At 36.7% G+C, this 24,775-nt stretch overlaps 1 protein-coding gene across 6 annotated transcripts in view; it reads right to left on the bottom strand.

The window, feature by feature from the left end:
• The window catches only part of LOC134744085 (G protein-activated inward rectifier potassium channel 3-like), a 56,357-nt gene that overhangs the window by 4,396 nt on the left and 27,186 nt on the right, over positions 1–24,775 (bottom strand). For 2 of the 6 annotated variants that reach the window (XM_063677759.1, XM_063677761.1), the window contains exons 3-8: positions 9,798–10,239; positions 9,073–9,252; positions 6,563–6,752; positions 4,084–4,208; positions 1,564–1,669; positions 619–1,018 (exon numbers count right to left, since the gene is read on the bottom strand). In XM_063677759.1, coding sequence (XP_063533829.1) covers positions 619–1,018; positions 1,564–1,669; positions 4,084–4,208; positions 6,563–6,752; positions 9,073–9,252; positions 9,798–10,239 — 1,443 coding nt within the window. Of the gene's footprint in view, positions 1–614; positions 1,019–1,563; positions 1,670–4,083; positions 4,209–6,562; positions 6,753–8,711; positions 8,892–9,072; positions 9,253–9,797; positions 10,240–15,771; positions 16,370–24,775 lie in introns of those variants that run through there. The other 4 variants (XM_063677763.1, XM_063677764.1, XM_063677760.1 and 1 more) reach the window with 4 other exon arrangements.

Below are 24,775 nucleotides of genomic sequence, written 5' to 3' on the forward strand. Positions count from 1 at the left end.
TACACAAAATAGATCTTTACCTATAGATCACAAGAAAACCTATTAGAAATGTGCAGTCAAGCGTGAGTCGGAATTAATTATTTAGTTTTTGATCCAACCCCTACGGGTTTTTTAAAGACATTTCACGCACGTTTTACATAAAAAATACATTGTTTAAATTGTGTAATGTACGGAACCCTTAGGACGCGAGTCCGACTCGCACTTAGCCGGTTTTTATGTATGGAGTCGAAATTCAGCCAAATTCAGTCTACATATTTTGATTAACATTAGGGGCCTGACGCGATGCGGCACGGCCAGATTGCTTGAAATTGCACACCTAGGTTATCTAAAATTGTCTCAGAGAAGAGACATAGAGCAGAGAGAGTATAAATAGAAAGTATATAAAGTATTTAAAAAAAAACAAACATTTTAAATTTTATACGTAGAGTTCAAAACTCGATTTTAATTTGAACATAAAAAAATACTAATTACGCAAAACCGCAAGCCTTCCGCAAAGTCCTTGAACTAAATTCAGAAAATAGCGTACCAATTAACCTCAATATGAAGTCAATTAAAAAACTTGCAGCCGTGACCACAAATATTAATACCGATAACAAGAAAACAATGTAATATACTTACTTCTTTATTCTGTTGATATCGTCGATTTTGTTTTCGGGTCCGTGCGCAGGCCCGACGCCGTTTGGCGTGAGGCCATGGACCTTCTTCATACTAGCGTGACTATGGCTTCTATGCATATGAGCTTCCTTCGCTTCTCCATTTTTGTTGCTTTCATGTTCATGATGATTCTGATTTTTGGGTAATTCTTGGCCGTTCTCTACGGCTAGGTGATTGTGGCTGGTGTTCCTGGATTTCTCATTGATGTTCTGTACGAAATTGTTTTGGGCCAGCAGCCGGTTCTCCTTGGCCCTCGCGTCGGGGATCTTGATCTCTATATGCTCGTCCAGAGACATGGAGTCCACGGAGCTGAGGTCCAGGGTGTCGTTGGAGAAGGTCTTTGGTATGGTGCCGAGCAAACGATCTGGAAATGAACAAAAGGATTCAAATTGTGCACCTCGACGATGTTCATCTCACTCCAACTGAAAATCGACATGAGCTATCCGCGTTAAAGCGAGAGATAAGAGAAATCATTCTAGACACAGTTTATTACGCGAGTTATTACTAAATTTTATTACGCTTTTAATTGTCTGCGCAGTTATCCTCTAATGATTTTTATAGATTCACCGGAAAAATCTGGTAAAGTTGCATAATGACCGTAATAAACTCGAACGTAGGCACATAATTATATTCTTGAACCTACACTAGTCGAACTTGTTTCCATTCACTTTAGTGTAAAATCTTGCAAATAACTAAATGTCGTTGTTCTTTTAAAAATGTAGGAATTTAAACTATGTAAACTAACATTTCATATTTTTATTATTATTTCGAACTGCATTAGCTATCTAACGTTCCTTCAGATATACTTGCCTCCAAAGAACCTGTTTATCTTGTACTTGAAGCTCCCCAAATAGTTGTTATTCCAGTCTTTCGGCCGCGTTTCAAACGATCCTCTTTTCGCATCCTTACCTAGTTTCTGAGAAGTAGACACCGTCGCCCTTAGCTCGTCGAGTTGCTTCGCCGAGCACAGCGGCGTGTCCACGTCATATGTGTTGTTGAAGCTGGTGTAGTCGACCTGGAAACATCATCATTGTCAGCTTATGGGACAATATCTGGGAGACCGAGCTGTGCTCGGAAAACATAAAAACTAAAAAATGCGCGTTTTCCCAGAGATAAGACCTACCTATATCGCTTTTTCGCCTCCGAAAACCCCTATATAGCAAATTTCATCGAAATCGTTAGAGCCGTTTCCGAGATCCCCGAAAAATAATATACATAAATACAAGAATTGCTCGTTTAAAGGTATATGAATATCTGGGAGACATATAACATATAAAAACATATATAATGGGAAAACATATAAAAACTCAAAAATACTCGTTTTTCCAGAGATAAGACCTCGCTAGATCTATTTTTCGCCCCCAAAAATAACCATATAGCAAATTTCATCGAAATCATTACAGCCGTTTCCGAGATCCCCGAAATATACAAGAATTGCTCGTATAAAGGTATAAGATTAACTATCACACCTAAATGGAGAAGGCAACTGTCGATTTGATTGTATATGGCATTGTCAAAATTGTACAAAGTTAGTTCTATCTTCTATCAGACAGATTTCTATGACTCACCAACACATCATGACAGACTAACCCTTCTGAATTCACATGTATCTATGGGTTCAATGCTGGGCACACATATTTCAAGGACGATGATCGGCAATGTTTTATGTAAATAGGACCTACTGGAAAATTGCCAATATCGCAACGTGAGAATCCAATGAGAAAGTAAGGTAAAATCTGTGCCAACATTTGGTAAGGTGCCCTGATACTCGTACAGATGACATCCAAGGCTGTCGCTTCCTGTTATATTATGGACGTAGGTACGACTAAACGGCGCCATATGTTTTGCGGTTCCTAACAGAATTGTTAATCTACTTACTGATTTAAATTAACACGATTTTCATTCATAATTTTAAAACTAACAAGCGACTTAATCGTGTACAAACTAATCCCGCGATTATGTCCCGTGTTAGTTTTAAAATTAGAACTGTTAATCGTCTGATTCTGACAACCAATCACCGTACAATGTACGGAGCTGTACAGCGCCATCTACATTAGCTGTCAACTTCGAAGCACAATTGAGTTCACACGTCGTATACATTCAATGATTCTTTAGTGCAATCATAGAGTAACTTATACTAGAGCGGTACTGTCATAGTAAATTTTGTAACCCCAGTAAATTCACTGCCATCTGTCGACACACTTTAAAACTAAAAATAAATATTTATAAAAATACGACAAAATGTATTTAAATATGGATAAATGATTTTTTTTATTTGCATTAATTATTTTTATGCTTTGACCCATGTTCTTTCACTGATATGCGTTAAAATTATAAATAACAAACGAAACCGTCAACGCCCTCTATACGAGTGTAGGCCAAAATTAGTGGCGCCCTCTGATCGAGAATCAAATTTTCGTGATTTTCGGGGCACGTTTTTTCCTTAGACTGTGTCCATCTATTACGGAGTTATATCTATCTTTGGTGCAATGCAGGTTGCATCACTAACGCGTTAAAACTAATCTATCAACGTCATATCGCAGTGAAAAGATACTACTTTAAGTATTTTAAACAGTAATCGTAAAATGTAGAAAACGATTTGCGTTTCTAATTTTATTAGTAATTGAATCACTTACAATAAATGCAAATGGCACCACATACCACACACGCGTGCCATTGATTACACTATAAAATGGTTAAGGGATAATTTGACTTATCGCACTTCCATATGTTACCATAACCAACGTCATTCGTCATGATTCACGTTGTTTGTTATTATATTATTTTACTCCATTGGATTTCATAGAAGGAATTGTTTGTTTTACGGATCCTTGTAACGAATAAATTACTAGTGATAAATCACGTTTTGTGATGTATTTACATACGATAAAAATAACAGCCTACGAGTACTAACTGGCTCAGAGTAACTATGCTGGAATTCCCCCTTTAAGATTTCTCAGTTTTTAAGTCGACACAATGGGTGGAAGGTCAAAAAGTAAAATAAACTTCAGACAGAGACCGAAGAACCAGGTTCAAAGAGAATATTATATATATAGTAGTATAGGTAAGGTGGTATTGAAAGTAGTCAAATTGCATCCTGGATTCATATTTAATTAGCTCTATAGATTGAGCTCATAAAGGATTTTCCAGCTTTAGGATTTACCTACCAAAGTTTCAGGCCGAAATCAATGTAGCAAGTTTAATACTTTATAGGTACAAAGTACATAATATAATGTATCACGCGATCACTTTTATAGTTACACGAGCGAGTATTTCTGCTGAAATTTTTTGCCATTTTAAGTAGTTAGTAGGCATTTAAGATGTTTTTACTATAAGATTTACAAGTCAATGGAGATATTTCCTCCTTGTACACAAGCGTAAGTTTCCACTTTATTTAGGTATAAGTCAAGACGGGTTAAAAGTACTAACTTCATATTCTCCAGTGTCCTTCCTGAACGTCACCATAGTCTCAAAACGGTGCCCCCACAGAATTTCCGACGGGAGGAAACTGCTCCGAGCCTGCGTGGTCATCCCCGTAGACTCGATTACACCCTCTGTAATCATTAAAAAAACTTCCGTTAGACACTGACATATTAAATCTATATAATCGGGTCAGGTCACTCACGTCAGGTCAGTCGACGACCGCCTGCGTTGGACCACCAACGCGAGCTTTCGTTGAAGATGCTCCTCGTTATTAAGTGAAACATGTCGAGCAATCATCGACTTAATATACGTGAGTGACCCGGTTTAATATATTTAATTATTAACTAGATGTCTTTTTATCATCACAGTTGAAGTCAGTTCTATGAAATGACTCAATCATCTCAAAAGGTGACATTCCGAAAATTGTTTCAGCATTGCATTGCTGCAAAAAAAATTCAATTATCCAGGACGTCACGATGACATTTCCTTCTGGATTTTCAAACTGCATTGCTGCAGGAAATGTCAAATTTAATATCAATATTTTTCCTATTATGCAGCAATGCAGTCAACAGCAATGCAGCAGCTGTCGACTGCATTGCACAGCAATGCTATTACAATTAGAATGTGGCTATTCAGTCCTATGAAGAAAAACCTAACACTCCAAACTATCTTACATCATACATTTACGACATAAACCCATCTCCAATACGGGATTATTTTTGGCTTAGATGATATGAGTCATTATAATTAGCTAGCGGTGCTAGCACTGACCTCCAAGCATTTATAGCAGAAGCAAAGCATTGCCTTCTGTACGAAAGGAAATCATATAGTAAAAAGGTAATGGGGGCACTTTATAAGTATGAGTGTTTTGTTACACACACCACACACGACATAGAGATCTATGAGTTATTATATTTTTCTTAGGCACGACAATATTAATTAGAAATTAATAGTAAGGTACCTCTGCTATGGAACTACCTACTTACACATATGTATTTTTCAAATGTTTGTTTACGTACTTTATCAAAAATTATGCTCTCTTATTTTTTAGATTAATGTGTTCTCTGAAGTCTCTTGTTTAAAGTTTTAAACACGTGAATCACGTGATGCACATTCCACAGTTATATTTGATTTTAAAATTCTATAAATGTTGATAAACAATTATTGTAATGATGTCACACGTACGTTCGTTTGTTGTTCGTTATGATTTACGTTATTTATGTAAAGTTCAGGGCAAACTACCAAAACAGTACAAGGAAGCGCCAAAACAACTACAGAGTAAAAATGTTATAAAAGTTATGCCAACAGTATTACTATTACGATCTGTAGACACAAATTGTATAATGTGGATCATGTGGATGTGACGTGTAATTGGCCATATCACAATGCTATCTATAGTTTACTTTGCAGTTTATTGTCGTGAATGTGGTCTACAAATTGATTCGATCAATTAGTACGGTAGGCTACATTATGTAACCGAAATATATGATGGGTGCCAATCTAATGTTAAACGTTCACAAGGTTGCAACTCTACAGTTTTGGACTTTACAACTACAATACGAGATGTAACTGTTTGTGTTTAGTGTCTGGTAACACTATACAGTTAATTAGATTGAAATGTACGTACGTCCAACCAATGTCCACTCTTATGTAAAAGTTCAACGAGTAATATTTAAATGGTTTAAATGTGTCATTGTGTGTTATTGTTGACTGAAAACTAAATGTATCTGAAGAGCAGTCAATAAATACACGTTGTTTGTAAACGGCGATTACAAATAGTTAAATTGGGAAGTCCTTGAATTACATAGTTTTCCATCCGTCAATGTAGCTAATTTAAACAGGTGGGATTTTCTTGCTTATTGTTGCCTGGTAGAAAGTGTCTTATGGCAACCTATTTAGCCCGACCAGGTGTTTTTTTGGTTTTTTGTAGAGGCTAATTGATAATATATCGAAAAATCATAAAAAATGTAAGGGTAAGATTTTTTACTTTGTATTTTTTGTACCGTCACCACTGTTAAGTTAAAAAAAAAGAAAAAAAATGTCCAGTCAATGGACATTTAACAGTGTATACTGTACAGTGCGACATGAATAAGTAGGAATTAAACAAAATGGAACTAAAAAAATCTATACAAAACTGTTACCATGTTTTAGCATTTTACGTCAAAAATGTGGCACTTACTTTCATGTCGCACTGTACACTGTACATTAATGACTCCTCTACACGATGGGCCTTCATACTGGCCCACTAAGATGGGCCAGCGTGTAGAGAGGGTAGTGGTGTCGGACGGCAGGATGGCGATGGAATGGCAACGGTGTCAGCTTTTCGTCCGCATATCAAACGTAGTGGGCCAGCGATTACACGTGGCCCATTCCATAGTGCATGCTTTCAACCATCGCATGGTCATCTCGCTGGTCCAGCGTCAGGTCATGTAGAGGAGCCATAAGATGTTCCTATGTACAATAAAGAGTAAGTATAAATACTCACCTAACATCACGACTATTTCGAACCTCTCCCTAAGCATATCGGCAGCCGACAGATTGTACAGCGGCGACTTCTCGTTGATCTTGTGGACGATGGTCATGGGCCAGATGAACATTAGCCGATCCTCCTCTCCGTCGGCACCGACTTTCAACTCTTGCTGGTAGAACGGCAGCACCTCGCCTTCTCTGGTGATCTAAAGGTTTACGAGCTTTTAGTTTGAGGTAGGTACACTGTTTTGTTGGAGAGTGATTCCGAGGTTTTTAAGTGATATAAAAGAAAAGTTATTCTCTCAAATGATCTACTTCAAACATTATCCCAAAGCACCTTATGGTAAAAACAGCTATAGCGTGAGAAAGAAGGAATAAATATACCTATAGTTATCATATTATTTTACTCCAATTATTTATTGATGCTGTATCGCGAATGTTGATTCCTTTCTGTTTCCCACCCCACGGCTGCTCAACATTTTTTAATTAATTTTATTCAACAGCCATACCCATGTCATTATTTTTTTTTCAACATAATGTATCTTTTTGTAAATGACGGAATTTAGTTCATGCATTTGACTGTATCTACAACTGCATCTACTGTTTATTGTACAAAAACCAGACCTAAACAAAATCTTCCACCAATGAATGAGTGAGAATGAATATAAAATACTGTAAAATTATTTGTTATTCTATTATTTATGATCGTGTTGCTTATTCGTTGGTGAAAAAGTGTATCTAAAGCGTAAAATAAGGCGACATGCATTTTAAAACATGCTCTATTTGATACTGACAACATAGAATGAACATAAGGTGTGTTCGGGTAATTTCGGTAGTCACCTATAATTACGTCAGTTGAGTCCATTTTGGAATTAGCAGACAATCTGACGAATTTTTAATTACCCGAACACACTTTACAGAAAAAATTGTGACAGGAAAAATCCATGTGATTGTACCGCAAATCATATTCGTGTTAAATGCCAATTCATTGTTCGTTTGGGTCTGGACAAATACAATTTTACGTCAGTTGCCGTTTGTTTGCTCTGTCTGCTGTTGTTATTCGTATTCAAGTCTGCCCACCATTTTACACATGTCTGGAGAAAATCAAAACGTAGTTTGAACTTTGATGTTTAATTTTTAATATGATACATCTGAAGATTGTTTATTGAGTGTGAACATTGTATTGATCACACAATTGTTAAAATTGAATTTTCGATTGTAAACAAGGTATATTTGAGCAGAATATTATAATTTTAAGAGACGTGCTCGGTTGAGAATATTTGTAGATAGGCACGAGTATTGTGTAAATGCAAAATCATTTTACTAAGCTGATATTGAAGCAGATTCATCATTGTGACGATAATTTTGTTTCTTAAATAGTCTGAAGTTTCCTATCTTTAAATAACACAGTAATTCAGTCATAAATATCTGTACATATGGATGTAATGGAACTTAAGTTACACATTTTTTGAGTTTTGCCATAATGTAACAGTTTTTTACTGTATGTAAAAAAATAAAAATAGAATGCTGTGTATATATACTAACCTTAGTTATAAGGCTTAATACTGCTACTAACAAATGAAATTTATTATATAATCTAATATTAATTTTACATGTAATTTAACTGTATATGGACATGGTCTGAATTAAAGAATATTCATTCATTCATTCATTCATTCATTATGTAATTAACAGTTGTACATAAATAATCAGTTTATATTTGGATTCTAAAAGGGCTGGCTATCATAACCACTTGAATTATTTAAATTGTTGCGAGTTATATTTTAAAATTGTTTGATTCGTTCCAGAGCCCGTTGGCATTACCGACAAAAACAACACAAATGGATGTTCTAAGTATTAAAAACTCATTAGCTTCGGACTCCAATCATGGCTTTATCGTTTTCGCTAAACCGAAGTGAATCAACCGCACAATCACATTGCTAAAAACTCTAGAAGCGTAAATAGTAAACATAAGCGTAAGTATGTTAACTTGTTAAGAAGCAAATAAGAAGAAGCGAGCATGCAGCATGCGACACGAATAAGTCTATAGATGGGTCTAACAAACACAAGTAAATAAAGAAAGTTATGGTTACACGCGCAAATTAGACATCAAATTTAATGCACATTTACATTGCGTTAACTTAAATTTACAGTCATCTAGATACCTTTTTCCGAATAATCTGAGCACGGATGTGCGCTTCGAGTATATGCGACTTGCGTATGTCACCCACTCTGAATAGGAGACAGAATTCGCCGTCTCTCAAACAAATGACCGCGTTCCTCGAGAACAACAGCGTTGTGTTACGCTTTTTGGCTCGAGCCAGCTTCGCGAATATTAGACCCACCTAAAGACAAGAAAATTAAATGAGTCTTGGCAATCGAAAACTGTGGGAGTCGCAATTTGAATAGTCAAATGACGACCCTACGCTGACGTTAAGGAGTGGAGACAGTGCTAAGATGCTTCTAAGCGTGCGAACTGAAATCCCCAATCACTAACCAGTCTCCGTTTTTGTTGAAATAATATACCTTGCGGCGGATTATCTGGGCTCTTATATGGGCTTCGACAATATGTGATTTCCTCATATCGCCCACGCGGAACATCAGGCACAGCTGCCCGTCCCGCAAGCAAATGACTGCGTTTCGGGAGTAAAGGAGGGTCTGGGCTCGCTTTTTGGGTCTAGAGAGCTTTGCGAACACGATTCCCACCTAGAATTAGAACAACCTTGCTGTCACTGTCACGTCGCTCAACGGCGAGGGCCATGGTTCTCAATTTTGCATTTTCCAATGACTGTTGCACTGAAATTAGTCTGTAGCCACCTTGACTACCTAACTCACTTATATTTATAGAACACATTGAAATAACTATGCTAATTGCTAAATCGTTAAATAGAATTAACGACATTATTTTCACGTGGTATGGTCTCTATAAACCTGTAATAATTTTTAAGAGATCGTCTGCATCACTTGATACGCTAGCAAAACTGGCGCTGTGCCAAGTTTATTTTAAATTATCATATTGGCTTTAAATCAGGTAGATTTGTAAATACACACTGCGCAACTAACGCTAAGTTGATGGACATTAATTTACTCTAAAACGTAACGTTGAACATCTCTATATATGTTGTTCTTCAAAGGAAATTCGTGTCTGGTAAAGAATGTCATTAATAAAAGTTGAAATATAGTATCGTTGCCCAGACATCTTGGCAGACTGAAGCAATACGCATAGGTGTAGGTAAATAAAATAAAATTACCATAAATGCTTGAATAAAGACTCCAACAATACTCTGCAGGCACATAACGAAGATAGCCTCCGGGCACTCCTCGTTCGTTGTCCTGGATCCATAACCGATGGTGTGTTGCGTTTCGACGGAGAACAGGAAGCAGCCGGTGAAAGTGTTGACGTTGTTGAGGCAGGGGATGATGGGATCGGTGTTGTTTGCGGGGGGGTTTAGGTCTCCGTGCGTGAAGATGATGAGCCACCAGATCAGCGCAAACAGCAACCAGGAGAGGATGAAGGAGAGAGCGAACACCATCAGTGTCCAGCGCCACTGCGCGTCCACGAGGGTCGTGAAGATGTCCTGGAGGTACCGGCGTCTGCGCTTGGCCACGTTCCATTGCACGACGTTGCAATCGCCGTGTTTGAAGATGACGCGTTTTCTCACGCGCCTCGCTGCATAACGGGCTTGACGGTATCTGCAAAGCATACATTGATTTCTATTATTTGTTTAGCTCAGACGAGCCTCTAATTGAATGGTAATGATCTACGAAGGGTGTCACAGTTTAAATATCTCGGGCACTATCTGACAGAAGACCTCAAAGACGATCTCGATTTGGAGAGGGAACGAAGAGCATTAGCGGTCAGAAGCAATATGTTGGCTCGTAGGTTTACCCGTTGTTCAAAACAAGTTAAAATCACCCTTTTTAAGGCGTTCTGCCAAGTATTTTACACGGGTAGCCTATGGGTCAACTACACGCTGAAAGCCTATAATGCTCTCCGTATCCAGTATAATGATGCCTTCAGAATCCTGTTGAGGTTGCCACGGTTCTGTAGCGCGTCAGGAATGTTTGCCGAGGCGCGTACCGACGACTTTTATGCGATCAGGCGAAAGCGGGTCGCATCTATCCTAAATCGCATCCGACGCAGCGACAACGGGATACTGAAGGTCATCGCCGATAGACCTGATAGTTCCATCCTGTGTGCATGGGTCAAAACCATTAAGTAGGCATATATCGACATTTGTTATGCGTGTATCTGTTGCTCTTTTGACATGAAATCATTATTTATATGAATTTAAATTAAGAGAAAATGGTAAATTTTTGACATTCTAATTATTATTCTAGTCTATATTATTTTGAATCTGACATATTAATTATTTAAATTTATTGGATTTTGATTTTATTGTTAAAAGTTTTGTTTTTATTTTTAATGTATTTACTAACACATAGGTATAACGATGGTACTAACAATATTGTATGGAATTTTAAATGTTCTGAAATAAAGATATTTTATTTTATTTATTTATTTTTTAATTAGAGAGACGCGATTACGTCACAGCTTTTGAAACCGTATTCGTGATTTGTGTGTTTATTGCCGTCAATTAACCGTTTTACGTCATTTCAAACGAAATCTGAGGTGTTTAGGAAGCAATGACTTGGAACAAACATCGAAGCACCTACATACATTAATGCGAAATTTCGGAAACCCGCTAATTATGCTAGTTATCGCGTTTGATCAAATAAATATCAGTAAATCCCATTAAATAATTTCAGCAAACAAGGAATCACGTTTCAGACTTCGCACTGCTTGATGACTAAACGTTTGCGCACAAGTCATTAATCATTATCGAAACAACGGAGTTCGCTTTGATTGGACGAGTACACTGATCCAACTGTAATCAGGACGGTTGCCGCATGGCTAACCGTGAGTATAAAACGGTATTGTTTTACAATCAATAAATGTAAATAATCATTTTACAGAAGTAATAAGTTGGTTCCCAAAACTTTTAAAAAACATTAACGGATGTTTCTTCATAGGAAACGATGTGCTTTTTGCAGACTGCTTAGGTCATTTGTAGTCGTAACTATTTTCAGCGGTGGTCGGCGAATTATCAACTTTTGCTTACAAAGTTGTAGTGGATTGGCCAGGTACTTTTTGTGACACCATGGTCATGCCACAGTATTTGGAAGCAGTCAAAAAACAATTGAATAGGTATAACTTGTCGCTTATTAAAATAGCCTGGAAAAAGATGGTAACGTTTTATTTACTCTAAAGTTGTGAAGAACATTGCTACGATATATTTAAAATCCTACAATCCAATAAGCTCAATTACGAGTATCTACGCATAAGGAATATGAATCCGCCAAGACGAGCCAAGCGAAGCGCAAGGGCAGTACCTAACTTTTGTCGAAGCGCTTCGTAGTTTTTTTGAACCCTCATAACTTGGGTTTGGATGTGAAGTTAGGGCTTGTAGAATTAGAAGCTTGGCTCTACATGAGATCTGATAACTTTTTTACAGTGCGAGTCTTATGGTTTCGTAATGGCAACATTTTACATAAAAATGTTTTTGGTGGGTTACATTTACCATAATATTCAAGTACAGTGCGTAACGAAAAGTAAATTAATAAATTTATGTAGCAGTCTGCCCCACGTTTAACTTAAGTACACGAATTGTGGTTTATTGAAGTGAGGTACTTTAGATTATTTTATCGCGTTCAATTTCACTCAGGCCTAACCCATATACGACGAGTGCCTACATTTTAACATTATCAGTAGAAAAGCTTTTTAGATAAATATTCTTTCTGCTAATATTATAAAGTAAATTTTTTATCAATGTAACATAGGTACCTATGTATTTTAAATTTGAGGGAGAGTTATTATGCTAACTGCAACGAATTCATTCAATTCAATCCACTCACTCTATTAATTATTCTTTATGAACAGAAGAAACAATACATTTATTTAATTTTTAACGCTCTGTAAACAAGCAATATTGTTTTTACCACACACACGCGAGGAAAATACTAAGTATAAAACATTACATCAAATCCAAATTCACGCTATAAAATATTTATCATTCGAAATCATCACAACTTAAAAGTCAATTCCCCCAGCCAACATGAGGTACCAAGTACCAACTCTAAAATACAAATTTAAAATACAAGATTAGAATCAAAATGACAAATTTTAATTTAATGTTCTTCGGTTACCGCGATAGTTACTCATGAAATAAAACTATGAAAACGGACCCGAACCCCCCGTACCCGGGATCACCCGTTGACCACGAACGCTGTAAAGGATTCCAAACGTCGGGATGTGTTATAAATTCAATATACGCGATACAACCCATTTTCATAATTTTAAATTTTAATTTATTTAAATAAACTGTCAAAATGGAAATTGGCTCGAACTGTAGAAACTCAAGGCAAACCGAGATATATTTGCTTTACTATGCTGCCAGGTTGCAAATGCCTGCGGTTGCCCACACTCCGGTTTTACATTTGTTTACATTCCACAGTCACATTCCATGAACCTGGAGGCATATTCGAACTAACCTCAACTTTATTACTTAATCTGTACTTCGTTTCAAAGTCGTAAGTACTTCGTTTTAAAGTTGTAAGTACTTAGTTTCCTTATACCCAAAAGTCTGGAAGAGCCCGCTTTTTAGTGATAAGCCGGTTGCTACCTATTTACGGGACTTCACAGGCTCCTTATCGCCGTAGATCAATTCATGTTTAACTTAATCTGTTTTAGTTTGCTAAATCAAATTAACTGAAAAAATCGCTTTTGATGCACAAAATGAGTTCTGTGGCAATTTGACAGTGACTTAAATACTATGTAGATCACTCCCGGAGTGGTAGACCGATTTTCGTGAGTCGTGTAGTTAATATACAATACAATACGTTTACTTGTCGAAAAGCTGGTAGTGTTACACACAGGTGTTACATACAGGTGCTACATATAAGTGCTCCACTTTTGGCCATATGAGGCATACAAATATTTAACTTGAGTGGCGGTGAAGCTCATGAGATTTAAATTAATTGTCATCATCATAATAATAAAATAATAAACTGTCTCGATAACGTGTAGGTACAGACATTGTTATGGCAGGTGTCGGCACCTCTCAGCAATAGCCCAATCTTTTGACCAGCCAAACTTTAATACCATAACCGGCACTCTTTTCCACTGTGTTTATAATAGCCCCTACGCCTGTTGGGACCGATTTACGGGTATCTATTTGTACCCGTGAATGGGTTCTAGCAGAGGTGTATTACATAACAGCAAACTTCTTCAAAAGGTCTCTACGTGTTGGATCTGTATGCCCACCCACGCACGCCTAACAATTGACCGGGATGTATATACCCGTGAGTTTATATGTGATACAAATAATAAATAATATAGGTACGAGTATATCATTCATGCCTCATGATTCATGGGTGTATCATTTATGCCTGAAATGTAATAAATTTATTGGTATTCTTTTGTTGACAGAGCGTTAGCGAAGGTCTCCGTTTCAGATTGGTCAAAAATGTTATCGTATGTCCGGATGTTCAGTACAGGTCGCATTCCTCAACCGGTTCTGTTGTAGTTAGATAGATTTTTTCTGTCGTTTCGTTAGAATAGAATAGAGTAGCGTTTATTTGTATGACACAGATGACAGAAAAGGGTCTCAATATACAAATAGAAGTGTATTTTGCCTATTGGCGCACATAATATTAATTTAACTATTAATAGATTATTTACAGTGCTTATTTTGCGCTATAAAACACAATGCCTGAAACGTCACTGAGCCGAGGGCTGTAAGATTTAATATAATGTAGGAACTGAATTAAACCATCGCCTATACAGATATTTTGTCAGAGCGTGCGAAATCATATCATAAACTCACAATATCTGTAATAAATTTAACAAGTATGTTACGCAATAAAAATGTATAAATTGAAGGAAAGCCGCAAGACATGATTATTGCGTGTCAGAAAATTATGTGGAAATATTTAATTCGCATTCAACGAGCTGATTTAACTAGTGAATGTAGTTAAGGTATAAAGTCAAGTAGTTTGTTGATTAGTTACCTCGTAATTGAGGCATAAATTCATTTTGTTTCTTTTTAAATTTTCATTTAATTTTTAATACTCGATTTAGATCATATTAGGCCAATCAAATTAGATCCAAAAATAGCGTTTTGAGAAATTAATTCCCAGAAAGCTGGAAATCGTTTTTAATACTTTCGCTTGGTCCTAAATGCGTGTAATAATCCCAGTTTGCTCCATCCCAGGAGCCAGGAGGTGTGCATACATTTAGGGAGCCTTAGGAGATACATTTTTTCTTGGATTGCCAAACCACTCGATGTAGAAGAAACCCACCATCAATTACAATGCCATTACCAGCAAGGTTTGGTGGATCAGACACTGGTAAAAAGGCGTTTTCGGAATTTTAACATGATTTTACCAAAAATTAAGATATTCAGAATGGCGGCCATTTTTTTACAATTTAGACTACGAATTAATATTAAGGTACCTTTCAGATCCTCAGATATCAATTTTAATCATGATCGTTACATTTATTTTGGAGCTTAGATAATTAAGGATGACTCACGTTAGACCGGGCCGTGACCGGGCCGGAGCTTCTGGCGCTTCGTTTTCTATAGAAAGCATCACGTGATCACCTGTCATGTCATAGAAAAGTATTATATTAGCTTTTTCTATACAATTTGGACCATAGCTGTAAATTGTGGATAAAAAATGGAATAAAAATGTATGCACACTTCCATCCCAGGAGGAGAGATGGAGCAAACTCGGATTACACTCATTTATTAGGGCCAAATGAAGGTATTAAAAAGAATTCCAGCTTGCTGGGTATTAATTCTTAGAAAAAACCTTATTTGATTGGCCTATTAATATTTTAAAGCTTTTCATTTAAAGGTAAGTATGTAGGCGAACATGTTATTCGATTCTATTAGCTTCGTAACAAGATAGACGGTTCAATATTTTTAGTAAATAAACTGTTGCCAAATACTTGAGACAGTTTAAACTGTATTACTTGTAGCTCTTTAATCTGTGATTACTCAGTGCCAGGTTACTATGTTTACAAAAATTTATGTACCTACGTGTATCCAGTTATTCTACATATCTTTCAGCTATACTGACTTTACCTAATCTTTTTTTCTAGAGGATACAGTCGTATAATAAGAAAGAACATGTAATGTTTTTAGTCATAGAATAACTCACTTATTTAATTCTTCTCTCCAAGCAGATTCCGACGAATTCACAGGTTTTCCAGTCATGAACATAGACACTTGACTTATACATCTTTTCAGTCCTGACATTCTTTCTTCCATCTTAAAATTCACTTTCTTTTTACCAGACGACGTGATTTATACAGAAAGTCAAACACTCCTTAAAACAGTCTTTATAAATACTGTATATTAAGCTATTTTATCACATTCAGTAGCGAAACCAGCGCTTTGTAATGTCGTATATAACTAACCTAAATCAACGTTTTATCACACGGGTAAATATCAGCGGCAAATATGACTACACCGATTGTACTAACAGACCGTCTCCACTCTGCCTTTCAGCAGAACATTTATTAACGATTCACTGAACACTTCCTTGATGTCGAACAACAGCGCTACGAATTTTCGCACCATTGTCCCCCGGGGGATGCTTCGAGACACTGTCATCAAGAAATGGCGAAGTAGAAAATTCGTCCCAAGAAAACGTGCAGTTGACTTTCCACTCACACCGATTGTGAGGGAATTAGTCCAATACTGAGCGGATGTTTAATGAACCAGATGCGAAGACGTTCCTAAACAAACACTACAGGCGTCCCGTGCCAACCGGCGGCGCGCGACGCCGAGGCGCGTCGCGACGTCGCCCGCTCTATTTTTTCAGTAGTAATCTTACGTCTCCACTCTTTCGCTAATCTGGATTATTCCATCTTGTTTTACTATTCATTGTATCATAAATATTTGGATCTCGGTACTTAAGAGGAACAAAATATTTATCTGTTAAGATTTACGAGTAGGTACAGACGAATAAAGTCTAAAAGTGATTTCAGATTAACAATGTCTTTAATGCTGGATTGGCGCGGGCTATTTTGCACGCGTAGTACTACGTGATTATTAAAATAGCTACGGAAACGTTGAAGTGTTTCGAATAAGAATTTGCTGCCGTCATCGAGATGATTAGTCTCGTACCAACCAGGCTTAGGCATTAGACAATTGAAGAGGTGGATAGCGACTTGTTTAGTAGTTTCAGAGCAACGATATGTAGAGAAAGTGTTGCCATACCTATGGAAAAATCGAATATCCTGACAAAAAGTTCCTGATATTTCGTGAACGGTCACTAATCCATTGGTTGATAGATAAACTACTTGTCCTTTGTTAACTCTATTAAGTAGAGAGTAGTGAAATAAAACTATGAAAACGGATTATATCGCGGCTTTAGTCCGGATTGCTAAAGACGCCGGTTCGAATCCGGCCTTCACAACTGGAGGGCTTCGTAATTTTTTCTTTAATATATGACATCTATTTCAGTTTCTAGTGATTAGTTAAGGTTTTACAAAAACCCCTGACACTCGCCTACCTTCCTCCCCCAGCAATCATAACATAGGCCAGGATTACACTTGTAAGTTTTAATTACGTAAGTAGGGACACAGCTATACTACAGAATGAGATATGAATATCGTTATCTCATTCTAGCAAATAGCTTTGTCCCTACTTACGTAAGTAAAACTTACAAGTGTAATCCTGGCCATAGGATTAGTTGCGTCAGTTGCTTTGCTTGCCGCGACCGCTGCAGGGGACCATCCAGTGCGCCGACTTCTGGCCGAAGGGTGTCGTATTTCGGAGGTTCCGGGGCAAACTGCCGAATCCGATTCAAGACCAGACGATTCAACGGAGCCACGCCGTTCTACATACATACATACATACATATAATCACGCCTATTTCCCGGAGGGGTAGGCAGAGACCACGGATTTCCACTTGCTACGCCACGCCGATCTATCGCCAAAATAGTGTTTAGTTTTTAAGTTTATGAAATTTATATGTATGTTAGTCTATAAAAAAAGGACCATAAATCCTGATGTAAGGCAACTCTACTTGTACGTAGAGAGGAATGTTGCTTCTGTGATGCGGTCGCAGGTGTCTAAGCTAAACATGCGTGTAAATTTGATACAACAGCCACGTGCGAAACGTGTTAGTGGTTAACTACCAGTGTAGTGGAAGTGAAGCCTGTGGTAATTGAACTTGACACGTGATACTAACCAAGTTCGCGGCTTTGTACTTTATCACAACCAACGAGAATATAGGGTTACTGTCATAGTAAATTGTGTATTCACAGTAAATTGACTGCCATCTATCGACACATTCGGCACACGATTAAAACTAAAAATGAAAATGTATAAACATATAAAAAATGTATATATATGATACAAATGATACTTAATCTAAGTAATTATATAATTTAGGTAATTTATTGATTTAATTGTAGATTGTTTTTTATTTTATTTTAGCTGTTTAACCAATAAATATATTATAAATGATTATTTTCTTTGCATTTATTATTTTTAACTATATGATTTTGACCCATGATCTTTCACTGATATGTGTTAAAATTGTTAAATAACAAACGAAACCGTCAACGCCATCTAGCCGAGAATACGCCAAAGGTGTAGGTCCCATCTGTCCGAGAATTATTTTTTCTTGATATTCATCTTATACGGAGTTACATAGGTCTTTGTCACAACGCAAAGGAACTATGAAAGCTGAAGAGTTGTCCTATGAATATTATATTTAACTGTAAGATTCTAATTTATCTAAAACTAAAATTGATTGACTGTAGGTAGTGTAGGTGTATATAGGTCTGCCACTATTGAACGTGATTTACGTGTTTAACAAGGCACACAAAAGGTTAGTGTTAAATAATAGACAAATTGCGATATAGTTATTTGTGCAACAAGAGAGGAAAGTTGGTTTTTCTTGCGAGTGTTTATTTTGAGTCCCGAGATGTAAAATAACTTTGCTCTCGTGTTGCACACATAATTTTTCATATAGTAGTTATAGTTTCAAGTAGGCTTGTTCGAGCTGCTGAGGTTAAAAATAAATAAACTTATTTGAAGCATTAAACAAATGACGCTGGAAGATCGTTGAACTTGATAAAAATCGGGCTAATAGCTAGCAGTCACTCCAGAGTGTAAATAAAACGGTCGCCATATTAATAACAGTGACCAAAGATATATGTAACTCCGTATAAAATAAATAGTCTAAGGAAAAAACGTGCCTCGGAAATTAAGAATATGTCATTCTCGAATAGATGGCGCCACACCTTTGACCTATACTTGGCTAGATGGCGTTGACGACACCGTTTGATATTTAACAATTTTAACACATATCAGTGAAAGAACATAGGGCCTCAGTCATATGGCGTTCTAAACAAAAAAAATATCCATATACATACACATATACATTTTTTGATATTTTTATACATTTTCATTTTTAGGGTTCCGTACCCGTAGGGTAAAAACGGGACCCTAACTCCTCTGTCCGTCAGTCCGTTTGTCTGTCACCAGACTGTACCTCATGAACCGTGATAGTTGATAGCAGATGATTTGAGGAACCCTCGGTGGGTCGAATCCGACTCGCACTTGCTTATTAGTTTTAATCGTGTGTCGATACTGTCGATAGATGACAGTAAATTGACTGTGACTACAAAATTTACTATTACAATAACCCTCTATACTATCTATTCTCTTTGCAGTGACGTTTATTTGTTCGACCTTGGACTGAGATCGTTATTGAGACAGTCACCCCCAGACTTGGACAATGACATAATTGACATAAGCATACATCGGGGTTTTTGGAGCGGGAATGTTTTACACAAGCCAAAAAATAGCTAAAATCTGTAATAACCTATACTATTTTAACATTTATAAGCACATTTGGAGCCAATAACCTATTTTTCATTCATAGATTGGTAATTATTTTACAATAAACAAAAGTTATAAATACACGAAATCATTCCCGCACCAAAAACCCTGGTGTATGGACATAAAGCAGGTGCCGTTTTGGAGCGACTAACTTCAGCGTGTTTGGCATTGGCACTAAGCGTGTTTGGCACATTTTTGATGTGTTTAATTTTATATAAATTAAATTAAATAGAAATAAAAAAATCGGTAGGCCTCCAACGAGGTGGAGCGACGACCTGGTGAAGGTCGCGGGAATTCGGTGGATGCGAGCGGCACAGGATCGGTCGGAGTGGCGAGCCTTGGGGGAGGCCTGGCCTATGTCCAGCAGTGGACGTCTATCGGTTGACATGATGATGATGATGATGATGAAAAAAATCCATACTAAATTGTTGCCATGTTTAAGTATTTTACGTCAAAAATGTGACAGTTACGTCGAAAGTGGCGCCCTTATTTAATTTCTGCTATTTATGACGCGCTGTAGATCACACGCGGAACTCTCCTGTTTAACCCTTTACTCGAATGATCTGCCTACTACAACAGTAGAAAATGTCAATTTAATTCAAAATCAGAACTTGCTTAACGGAATAATATTTACCAACTTATAAAGTCAAAGCGTCTAGTTTACGGTTTACAAACAAGCGTCGTAAGCGATTAGGTACTACTGGAAAAGTCCTATGTACTAGTAACTAGTAGGTATTTGACGCTTTTGGTTAAATGCAGGTTTATGTAAATTTTGTGTTTTGTGAACTATCATTAACCGAAGCCGAAGCCGATGGTCCTGGCCTCCAATCCCGGTAAGGGCATTTATTTGTGTGATGAGCACAGACATTTGTTCCTGACTCATGGGTGTTTTCTATGTATTTAAGTATTTTTATATATTATATATATCGTTGTCTGAGTACTCATAACACAAGCTTCCTTGGGCTTACCGTGGTTGGGTTCACTTTCTCCTCTCATCTACTCAAAGGTTAACTGGAAGAGATCCCTCAAAGGGATAAGTTCGCCTTTATAAATCTTATTATTTGTACCATGTTATTTTTAATATGTATTTTTGTAAGTACAATAAAGAGCTTACTACTACTAATAAAAATGTCCTATCATCATCTTAATCGCGTTATCCCGGCATTTTGCCACGGCTCATGGGAGCCTGGGGTCCGCTTGACAACTAATCCTAAGAATTGGCGTAGGCACTAGTTTTTACGAAAGCGATTGCCATCTGACCTTCCAACCCAGAGGGGGAACTAGGCCTTGTTAGGATTAGTCCGGTTTCCTCACGATGTTTTCCTTCAACGAAAAGCGACTGGTAAATATCAAATGATATTTCGTACATAAGTTCCGAAAAACTCATTGGTACGAGCCGGGGGTTTGAACCCGCGACCTCCGGATTGAAAGTCGCACGCTCTTACCGCTAGGCCACCAGCGCTTCTTAAAAATGTCCTATAATATTTATTTATTTATTATTTATTTATTAACTGCAGGCTGCAGATATAGAAAATAGAGACAACTCTCGCGTTTTGTACACATATTTAATTATACAAACGCGAACGGTTCTACCGCGATTTAATTTAATTTAATTTAATTTTAATTTAATCGCGGTAAACCCGTACGTATAATTAAATAAATAGAGAGAAGTTATTAATGTTAAATAACACCAGCATGAACTGGATCTTCTTGTAATAAAACTTTGCAAATTGGTTAATTCCAAATCATCTGGATATAACAAAACATTAAGTGGTTCTTTATTAGCTATCTAAACACCAATATGTAGGTGCCTATACATCATCTAAATTGCTGCCAAAATTAGACGTCACTAGTACTAAGTCCGCGAAACTACTTACACTTTTTATTAATTAGTCGTTACATACGTAGCTGATTTCCTAATTTTCTAGCTGTTTTAGCTTCCGGCAGAATACATGAGAATATTGCACATAATTTACGAGATCTTTTAAGAGATAAAAGGCACGCTGGAAAAGATTACTATCAAAAATCTGTTAGTAATAAAGACTGTAGTTGCAAATACGAACGTTTCCGAGAAAATACGATGGAAAACAATTATGCACTACATACATTGCAGTAAGTAAGCTCTTTAAGACAGCAAAATTAGGTGATTTTAATGTACGTATTATTAGAGTTGGGGTCAAAACGGTAAATATGACGGTATAAACAATTAAACAACTAAACTTATTTATCGCGTATATATCTTTCCTTGAAAATAGTTGTATTGTATAACTAGCCTTATGAACCGATTTTGCATGTACAACCAGCCTTAAAGTTAGTTTATTATGGTTCCTTAATTTTGTATGTGGGTATTTTTGCACATTGTATTAGTCTTTCCTCAGTCACCCGTTGACCACGAACGTCGAAACGTCGTCCGTCAGGACGTATTATAAATTCAATATAGGCGATATAATCCGTTTTCATAGTTTTATTTCATAAACAACTAAACATTATAATTATAATTTTTCGTCTCTGATATTTAGTACACTAGGAAGTCTACGTAAAGATTTGCAAGCGGCTGATGACGCAACCAGATTTCCAGATTTGAAATTAGAATATTAATATAATTTTGCCAGTTATTATTAACCCACATTAACGAACTTCGCTTACAATGAAATAGACACCGAGTGCTGTTGCCAAGTCGTAGTGACACGTGAGTTTGAAATAGCCGTTCGTAATCTTGAGATCGTCTTTCCGGCGCGTGCGGTGTGAAGTTTCTCACACGTGAAGTTATCGGTTTTCAGGAATGAAGGTTACTGCTACTCGCCGGTAGATGGCATAGTCAGGGTTAACTATAACTAAGTGAATTTTAACCTCCTATATTGCATAATGTATTCCAAACTTTCATACAGTAACTAGGAGTTCCAAATTCAAAAACAAAACACTTTGGGTCTCAGGTGTTTGTACATAACTGAGTCTAAATTCGTCTACATTTGGATCATTTATATTGTGCACCACAAAATATAACAACTTTTTTATTTATCCAATTATGAGCTGCATCAATTTATCAAAACTACAGGAAGTTGGTGTATCGTAAAGTTGTCAAAGTATAAGTATTTAACCAAACAAGTAGAACAAAGAAATTAAACTAAGGAATCGTAGTAATGCATAGATCGGAATTTCCAACAAGGAAAGAATAAAGAAAAATATACAACACAACGTTTCCTATAGTTTATATTATATATTTATGTTTGACCGGTTACGAAAGTCATTAGTTAATCGATGTGCGAGCTTCTAAAAATACAAGCACGCAAAAAATATAAGAATTAGAAAAAAAACTTCACTTTGGGACCAAGTATAAAGTTAAGTCGGTTCAATGTAACCTAAGGGGGGTTATATGACTCATAACTTGCTCATAACGAATCTAAAAAGAGGCAGGTAGAGAGAGGATTGGCAAAAAACGGGCACGTATAAGGTAACGGCTAATCCCATTATAATGGTCCCAATTAATTCTGCATTTTGTTTTAGTTACGTAGAGCACTTTATAATAATTAGTATCAAAATTGTACTTTATAATTATTAATATCAAAATTGACATTTGCGGTTAAATGAAACATATTGACCGCCAGCACCGCAACAGATAGAACCTAACCTAACAAAAAATAATATAATTAGTGTATAATTGGTTAACTGGACTTTTTGGGAAACATATTAGTGTTAATTTTGATATTTTTAATCATATAAGGTTAAAAAGGGTAAGGGAAACATTGTGGCAAGAGAAACATTTGTAGGGAATTCGCATACTCTTCCTCTTGCCCCAAGCAATATAAACTATGTTTCTCTGATAAATGAATAAATAAATAAATATATTTTACAACCTACATAACCTTTGGTCTTAACTATATAACCTTTGGTAAATAATTTGTGTTGCTTTAAAGTCTAAACTAGGTTATACAAAAAAGCCTCCATCGTCCCTTTTTGTAAGTACCTTTAGATATATAAAACATACGTATTCGCCTGTTTGACTATCATCTGTTCCCGTAACTATTCAAATAGGGAGGTATGCCTATGAACATTTTACATAGTATACGAGCAAGTATATTAGTATATCTAATAATTGCACCCATTATATATACTACCGTTGCTAGCATATTTAGTTATACCTTCAGTACAACTCGTGACCGTGACTCACCGTTACATAACAATTAGTAGGTAATAGTTACTATTCGTATGTTAGTGTCTCATTGTTGTCTGTTGGTATCGCACCCATCTCGTAAGGAATCAACGATCAGCCGTATCCTTGATCTTACCTCTGATTTATTTGCAGCTGCGACGGTAAATTTACATTTACATTCTCACAATGCTATTATTGAATTTATTGTTAAAAATGATAAATGATACTCTTAAACTCACAGGAGTTTAAGAGCATTGGGTGTTTTACCCCTATTTACCCCTATTTTTGTCTCTAATGGTGCTGCCTTAAAATATTAGGCTGAAGGCAATAGTAGCATTAAAAAAGTGTGAAGGCAAGTCTAAGCTAGTTTGGCTTTCCTTTTCTTTATTACTTCCATGAGCTGTAAAAAAAGTTGTCAACTAACTGAAAACTAGGCAAGCCAGTGGGATTCAAGTTCTATATATAGATGCCCTGTTAAATTCTGAAGAATTTAGTCATTGGAGAAGGGCTGACATTAGTACCAATACTAATATATACCAATAGCTTACCCTATATGAGTAGTACGAGTACCTAATATGCTCAATTTACGAGAAGGGGACAGTTGAGAGGCAGTATGGGGTTCTTCAAAAAAGGAGTGTACAGGTTTTTAAAGGGTCGGCAACGCGTGTGTAATATCTCTGGTGTTGCAGGCGTCCATAGGCTACGGTAACTGCTTACCATCAGGCGGGCCGTATGCTTGATTGCCACCGACGTGGTATAAAAAAAAGACAGGTCATTTCGAGTTCAGACAGATCAAATCACTAAAATTCGAATTGGCCTGTGTGTAAGAACTCGAATTATAAAGTTGTATGGACGTATACCAGCACGCATTTCCTATTAAGCCATATGGCGCTAGGGATTTATTCTGATCAGTGATATTATCGGTGACTCATTTCTCAATAATGATCATTTTCCAGCGTGATTCATGTGTTTTCATCTAAATGACTCAAGCTGAAGCGAATTTCTTTTGATCTCTATAGTGGATATAGTATGAATTATCTCAGATGATTCTTTCGGGCTCGGGCCCTAATCTGTTAAACAAAAGCCTTTGTTTCTTTTAAGAGCGGTCCTTCAGCACGTGCCAAAGCAACCGTCGTTTAAAAACAAACTATTG

Source organism: Cydia strobilella, chromosome 9 (assembly GCF_947568885.1).
Source record: "Cydia strobilella chromosome 9, ilCydStro3.1, whole genome shotgun sequence".
NCBI classification, from domain to species: Eukaryota; Metazoa; Arthropoda; class Insecta; order Lepidoptera; family Tortricidae; genus Cydia; species Cydia strobilella.